The sequence below is a fragment of the Halyomorpha halys genome, unplaced genomic scaffold (assembly GCF_000696795.3).
Source record: "Halyomorpha halys isolate HHAL.00 unplaced genomic scaffold, Hhal_1.1 Scaffold117.1, whole genome shotgun sequence".
In the NCBI taxonomy this organism is placed as follows: Eukaryota; Metazoa; Arthropoda; class Insecta; order Hemiptera; family Pentatomidae; genus Halyomorpha; species Halyomorpha halys.
This window is the reverse complement of record NW_027111176.1, coordinates 13,033-21,279: the sequence shown is the minus strand read 5'-3', so window position 1 is coordinate 21,279 and position 8,247 is coordinate 13,033. Positions and strand designations below refer to the sequence as shown.

The 8,247-nt window shown below is 31.5% G+C and overlaps 1 protein-coding gene across 3 annotated transcripts in view; it reads right to left on the bottom strand.

Moving 5' to 3' along the window:
- The window catches only part of LOC106678001 (UBX domain-containing protein 4), a 23,625-nt gene extending 16,605 nt beyond the window's left edge, over window positions 1-7,020 (bottom strand). Inside the window, exons 1-8 of one of the 3 annotated variants that reach the window (XM_014416263.3) lie at window positions 6,883-7,020; window positions 6,720-6,801; window positions 6,492-6,626; window positions 6,247-6,408; window positions 6,061-6,174; window positions 3,993-4,084; window positions 3,177-3,346; window positions 1,273-1,386 (exon numbers count right to left, since the gene is read on the bottom strand). In XM_014416263.3, the coding sequence (XP_014271749.1) occupies window positions 1,273-1,386; window positions 3,177-3,346; window positions 3,993-4,084; window positions 6,061-6,174; window positions 6,247-6,408; window positions 6,492-6,626; window positions 6,720-6,801 (869 nt within the window). In that variant the 5' untranslated portion in view covers window positions 6,883-7,020. The other 2 variants (XM_014416264.3, XM_014416262.2) reach the window with 2 other exon arrangements.
- Window positions 7,021-8,247: the final 1,227 nt, after the last annotated feature.

The window sequence follows — 8,247 nt, the reverse complement described above, 5'->3', positions numbered from 1 at the left end:
TTTTATCATTTCTTGCAGTCTTTTCATTGTTCAAAAATAATGTAAAATAACACGTTTCAGAATTAACTGCTACTTCATAACAACCCTGACAATCTTCTTCATATTTAAAAAATATTTTCATTTGTTCAATAATATTAGCCGGTGCCACTCACTAATCAAGTGGACCCACCAGTTCCTTTTCAGTAACCATCTAAGTAAAGCCCATGCATTATTGCCAGAGAAAGTTATTCAATTCTACAAGAAGTGCAATTTAATTACAAAATTACTTAAATGATAAATACAATTGTATAGATGATATAATTAAATAATAAACTATATCAGTGTGATCATGATCAAAATAATAATGATAATGTTTAAGCAGAAAAATATGTTGTATTTTTTTAATAATTTATTTCTTGTTATTTACAACTGTATAAAAATATATAACAAGTAAATTTGCTGTAGGTGAAAACAGCAATGAATTTCAATCAAGATCCAACCATGAGTATTTTATTAAAATTTTATATAATAGGGGTATTCATGATGTTGTGTTAAATGGAAAATGTTTTACCATGTTAAATGTTATAAATACAGGATTGTGAGCAACCCTATTTAAGGTCATGTTAAATATTAAATGCATAAGAGCTCCTAGCGGATTTTCTGAGCAACTTGTTTTATAACTTTTCCAAAACTTCATGTTATTGTTAACTTCTAAGTTTCGATGAAAATAATTTATTACAACTTGCCTAAATTGAGTGAAAAGTTAAAGTTTGGCCACTGAGTGTGTTGGTGATCTTCTAGTTTGTAAGGAAGAGAATCATTGTCACGCATTACTTCATTTTTTATAAAAACATCCTACACAATTTATGAACAAGTAATATGTTTAATACTACATTGCTTGTTACTACTACAACAAACAAAAAGGTGACAAGCTCAGCTGGTCTGCTTCTTGACGTCATTCTCCATTTAACAGACCAAGTAACAGACTCTCAGCCATGTTAAATGTTATTTCGTTTTACCACAGTAAAAGAAGGCAATTTTTTTCGATTTAACATGAGTTTTTCCATTTAACACGCTTTAACATGTTAAACCAAAGATCATGAATACCCCTAATGTTTAGATTTAAGTTTATTTAAATTTTAAATTAATTTTCCTTTTGTTTTTATAATAAATAGCTCTTATATAAGTAAGAAATGCTTTTACCTATAATCAAATATTCTGGATTTTTCTAATAATAAATTTAAATATTTAATTTAGTTTAAGGAGGGGGAGAATGTAAAGTTAATTACTTACGGATTTGCAGGGCTCTCAGCTGGGGGAGCAGAAGGAGCAGCTGACGGCTTGATTTGGGTTGAAGAATTTGAACTTCCTGCCTTCATCCTCTGCTCCCTCTCTAGTCTTTCGGCTCTGAAGAATAAAATAAAAGAAATAATAAATAATCAATTGCCCTTATAACTGAGTTTCTATATTAATAAGAAATAACATTATACTTAGACACTGTGATTGATATTAAACAAAGTAGGTTCTCTTGAACAGAATCCATAAAGTTGAAAACAATGAAAGGAATATGGTCCGTGTGCGGTCAAAAAAACTCAAATAGTAGAAATATACTATTTTAATGAGCCAACGTTTCGCCCCACGTTGCAGGGCTTCTTCAGGGCTATTTTGACGGTAGTAAAAAAAAAACAAAAACAAAAAAACAATATATTAGGGTGTCCCGTTAGCTTCTTTTTTTTTTTTTTTAATTATATTATAAAATTAAATCAGATGATATTTGTTGTTTAAGGTTGATTTATTGTGTTATATATGAACCACTCTGCTCTATGCTACCTTCTTTCATCTCTGAGAAAGCCTCATTATGTTCTCTTTCCAAAATTGTTGAGATTTACTTAAAAAATATTCATTGAGGTGCATTTTTATTTTGCTTTCAGATTTGTGATACTTATCACGGAGAGAGTTTTTTAACAAGAGAAATAAGTAATAATCATATAGGGCACGGTCTACAGAGTATGGAGGATGAGGTAGAATGTGAAAGACTTTCATCCAATTCCAACTTCCATTCCATCTCAAGGACAATGCAAAATGTGTGCAAACTTCACACCAATTCACATATCAAATCTTGATTAAATGATTACATACCATACTCTTGACGAGGTTCTTATCCATCATTGCTGGACGGCCAAATCAAAATTACCAGCTCTAGATTTCTTAATACTACTGTGGATGGTTCATTAAGTCGTATTACCACCCTCATAAATGGTGCAAATGTCGTCTGCAGTGTTATTTGTACTAATACCTTTCTAAAGCAATGAAGTACAACATGCCATAAATGTTTTTTTAGCTATTCATACTTCATGAGCACGATTCTGCTGAAGTCTACGGGCGACTCAAACTGGCATGTGGTCGTATCAAGAAAGATTGCCCTGAACCCGAGCTTAGAGCTGCTGGACTAAAAACAATTTATGATCTATACCCCATAGAGCAATGGCTACACATTTATACCGATGGGTCAGCGTCCAGTATTAACAAGGGAGCTGGAGCAGGTGTATATTCAATCAACTTCCAATTGTCATTTCCCGTTGGAGCTGGATGTGATAATTATGATGCAAAAATGCAGGCTATCTGCTTTGCGATGGAAGCTACTATTGAATGTAATGACAACACGGTAATCTTCAGCGACTCCCAAGCCATAATACAAAAATTAACAACACTAGGTGCCGCAGAGTCACCCATGGAAGAAAAGTTCAGAAACATGGCTGCTATCATGAAGAAAAGAGGAAGGGCTATAGCCCTGCAGTGGATACCAGGCCATGTTGGCATAGATGGTAATGAGCAAGCGGACAAGTTGGCTAAACTTGGTTGTGCAGAGAACCAGCCTGTTCTACCACTTACCTACAGAACAGTGAAATCACTTATAAGCTCTTATTGTAAGGACAGAACAAGTGCTAGACACAAAGTTCAAGCGGAGGAAAGAAATGGGAGAGCCTACTGGATAAGGATAAACGAATCCCCAGTAACAGGACATGATCACCTCCATCGAATTGGCATCGTAGATTCCCCGAAATGTTGCACTGACCACAACCTCAGCAATATTCTCCTAATTTATACATATCCACAGTCAACTATTAAATCATTATAAACCTCATAATAACCTTGTGAATATTTTAATGTAATAAATCATTCAGATGAAGACTTACCTATCTTGAGCTATCTGTTCTAATATTCTCTGCTTGGCTGCAGCACTTTCCCTCTTCTCTCGTTCCCTTTCTTCGATCATTTCTTGTAATTCTTTGTCTTGCTGTTTCTTCTTCATCTTCAGCACTTCTTGCCCCATTTTCCTCCTTTCGAACTCCTTCTGCTTCTCATCCTAAAAATTCAATAAAAAACAAACTTCATTTTATTGCTCGTTTTGAAAAAAAAAAACAATATTATCATATACAATAAGACAGATACTGTACAAAATTTTTATATAGATCACTTTAAGAGGTAATTATATCTTATGGTAGTCATTAGAATTTAAGATATACATGCTTTGGAGTATTACCAGCACAAGTACGGTAAGATTAAATGATATTTATGTTTAATAATTGATTGGAGATATATATATCAGTAATCTATAATCTCCAATCATTAATCTACGGTGAACTATCTACACCTCGATATTTATATTTTGAGGACAATTCTACAGTAATAAATAATTAAATGAAAATAATTCTAATTTCTAAGCAACTAATCAAATTTTTAACTTTTAAATAGCTGTGAATGAATAATAAATTATTTTAAAATATTTGATGAGGTTTAGAATCATCAGATATTTTCCAAAATTTGAATATAAGAATTACTATGGATCATTCAATATCTTCAATTAATTAGAATATAATCGTTTGAAAATATTATTCTATGACGATTATATTTTATAAATTATCACAACTAGTCCTCAATTGTAATAAAAATTTCTTAAAAAATGAAACATAAAAAAGGTGAACATTCCAACTATTTATTGAACAACATACCTCTATCTCTTTCGCTTCCTTTTCCTGTTTCTTTATTACTAAAAGTTTTTTGGCTTTTTCCACTCTTTCTTCTAATGATGGTTTGGGGTCGACTAAGAAAACAGAAAAATCACCAGAGCGCTACATTTAGATGTCATTAATATATATATATATATATATATAAGTTGAGGAATAATATAATATGAGTAGTAAAAATTATCCAATTAAATGTAAATAAAATCTAGCCTTACACCATGTGGAAAATTCCGACCAATGATAATAAAGGATCGGTTAAGTTTTAACAGATTATAAATAAATATAAAGGGGGAGGGGGATTTGAAAATAATGTCGTTTTTTCCCCAAGCCAGTATTAGATTGTCATTTATCAGCTCATTGTCTACATTAGAGTCGTGGCAAAGACATTCTAAAGTTATATTGACTTGTTTAAATGTAAATAATTAAATTAATTTTTTTTTTTACAATTTTGAGTAAAATGACCAGCCAAATACCAGAAAAGGTACATTTCCGGCATTGATCAAGGGTAGTAACACAACAGTTGCTACCAAAAATATTTGCAATGTCTATCCAAATATATTAGATGCTCATAAATGCGTAAAAAAAAAAGTTTTCCGAGTTCAAATTCAGTAATTTTAACCAGTCCGACTTGTATTGATCAAGAAGACAACAACATTAGACAATGACATGCTAAGGTCAGAAGTGGAAGCAAAACCATGTTAAATAACCAAGAAATTGTCAAACAGTCTAAGCCAACCTTGGCGACCATCCAAGAACATTTGCAGCAGATTGGGAAAGTCAACAGAGCAGCTGTTTGGGTCCCGCATAATTCCAAAGGGAACAAAGCTAAACTATCCACCACATGCAAATTATTGCTTGAACAATACAGAAGCATTTTTTTAATCACTTGATCACTGGAGATAAAAAAAAATGGGTCCTCTATGATAATCCAAAACACAGAAGGCAGAGGCTCTCTTCAAATGAATTGCTAAGTTAGATTTACATTCCAAAAAGGCCCTTTTGTGTGTTTGGTAGAATATTCGCGGCATAGTTCATTTTGAAATCCTGAAACCTGGTCAAACTGTAAATGCCGACCTTTACTGTGAACAAATGGAACGTGTAAATAAATCTTTAATTGATAAGAGGCCAGTGATAGCTAATAAAAAAGGCATTATTCTACGACATTGCAAGGTTAAACTGCACAATAGGAACCCTGGAAAAAATTAATGAATTGGGACAGGAGGTGCCTAACCAACCATACTCGTCCAATGCACCACCGGATATCCATTAATTCAATACCTTTTGTATCCATTTCAACACAAGAGGCAAAAGATTTAAAAAAACAACATCCAAAATGCCATCTCTACATATTTTGCTAAATATCCAATTGATTTTTATCAATCCGGCATTGAAAATTAGTACTTTAGATGGTAAAAAGTTGTTGATAATAGGATGATTACATCATTGATTAAAAATAAAAACTTGTTAAAAATTTATGTGATTGAATTTTTTTGTTTAAATATCATTATTGAAATTTACAAATGTTTTTTATGAAGGATTTTGGATTGTAAGGATTGGATACAAGATGAATTCGAAGGTTTAGGGGAGCCCCAAAGCTCAACTCTACATGTCCAGATTGGCCTTGATACAGTCATTTAGATCAGTCTTTTGTAATGAATTGGAAGTTTAGAGTTTGTATAGTCGAAATCGACGTGCAGTTACTTTTCTTATCAGTCTTGTCTGAGGAGTTCAGGTTAGTTGTTTGTCCAGATGTAGTATGAGATAGCGGATCTGTTCAATAGGGGTAAGAGCAACATTATTAGATGATATTAGGGCAGTCAGTAGGTTTATAATGAAGGATAAAGGTGATTTGATGGGATTTATTTTAATCCTCCAATTACAACAGGGCTATGATATGGAATTGCAATTAAAGGGTCATTATTAACTGCGAGTGTGTTTGATTTTAAAGTAAGAAAACGACATTACTTTCCAATCCACCTTATAAATATGACATTGCAGAAAAAGCCTCCATTTCATTAATTATGCGATAAAATAACTAATAAAGGTAAAGTACCTTCTTCCTTTTGGGCACTACTCCCCACTTCAGGAACATCATTGGAAGCTAAAGGCTGCTCAAGAGCCTGGCTCGTACTGGGCCCAGGACTATCTGTTACATTTGGTGATGACACTAAAAATTTAAAATTCGGTACAAATTTTGGTAAATAAATAATTCTAATGAGATAATTAGAATAAAACTTACTGGTTGTGTTACTGGGAATTTTACCAGATTTGACATTGCATTTTCCTATGGCTTCCTTAATTTTAGTTTCTAAATTTAAGCGAGAAGCATTAGCAGCAACGATGTCAATCGGAGCACCGGAATTTCCTATGAAGTAAAGGGATGGCACAGGCACCAATTTGTCTAAAAAGCAAAAAAAAATATAAAAAATTACATAAAAGTAATATATGAAGTAATGTATAGATAAAGTAATTAGTAGTACTTACATATTTCAACAAATTGTCGGTAACCAACATCATTAGCAGCTAACTTAATAGATACGAATTGATCACTGCTCAAGTCAGAACAAATTTCACCTGTGTCCAATACTTCTGACATCAATTTTGAATTTTCATCATCGCCTAAAAAAAAAAAAAAGTGAAATATCAAATAATTTTGATTATCATCATTGTGTCAGATGAATAAATTAAAACAAAAAAATTGCAAGAACATACCTTCCGTGTAGACGACGAAAATAGCTTGCTTACTTTTGGCTGCTTTAATTGCATCAACTATATTACCGTTAAACCATTTCATCTTTTTGTTAATTCGATAAACACACAATAAGGTAAACAAAAATAATTACAAATAATAATCTTGAAGGTTACAGAATGTTACCTGACAAGTTGTCCAAAGTGGTTCAAATCTCTAAGGCGAATACTTACTTCGAGGGCAAGATATTTCGGATTTTTTTTTTAATTTTATTTTTTATCATGACCTTTCCAAAATATCTCACATTAAAGACCTGTTAGATACATGTAAGAATCGGTCTCCATTTTACATCATTTCAATAGTCACATGACAATTAGATATACGAATATGAAAATACGTATTTTCTAATGCCTGCATTCAAGAAAAATACTTTGTTCTAATCTTATAATTTATTTACTTTTTTAAAAATAATTAGTCTTTATTAATCTTTCATATATAGTTACAAATGAAGTTTCAAGGTTTTGTTGAAACAAAAGTGCTGTAGTTTCAGTATATATGTCGGCTTAGTACAAGAGCCCAAGAGAAGAAAAAAGTCTGTTATTTCACCCCAATTTTTTATTACTTTAATAAAAACTATGTACTAATGTAAATTACTGGTCAAAATTGATGAGTCTGCCAAGTATACGTAGGGGGAATAAAAAATGACAGCTTTTTAAAAACGTTAAAAATAATTAATTTTTCATTCAGAACTCCATATCTTTAAAACTACCAACAACAATAGAAAATCAAAGAGATCATCATTTAAAGTAGAGAAAATTTGCTAAATTTTAAGCCCTAATAGAGTTATTTACGTTCAATAGTTCTCGAGATATAGCTTTTTAAAAAGCAATATTTAATAACAATGTTGTACAGAACTTACTGAGAGTTCAGTATTTAGTGAATTTATTTTGAAAAATCTATATCTCAAAAACAATTTGACGTTCAGATGTCTATTAGCACTCATATTAAAGCTAGATTAATGGGCTATGAAGTAGTTCAATACGTTTATCTTCGTAGGAGTTGTAGTTTCATTGATATTTGCTAAAATAAATTGATTTATAGTTGTTCGGACAAATTTATATTTATATGCGAATATTATAAAAACTACTACCCCTACGAAAATAAGTGTCATAAACTATTTTATAGTAAGTTAAATTTCCTTTATTTAGAGTGCTAGCAGACATATGTATGTCCTATGTATGGTTTCTGAAATAAAGTTTCTCAAAACTCAAACTGATTGTCAGAACAACTATAAATCAATTTATTTTGGCCCATATCATGAAAACTACTATTCCTACGAAGGTAAAGGCCATAAACTACTTTATAGTCCATTAAACTAGCTTTAATTTGAGTGCTAATAGACATCTGTACGTCAAATGGTTTTTGAGATATAGATTTCTCAAAATAAATTCATTTATTATTAATCTTTCAGTAAATTTTTATGAAATGTTTCTTTTTAAAAAGCTATATCTCGAGAACCATTGAACGTAAATAGCTGTATTAGGACTCATA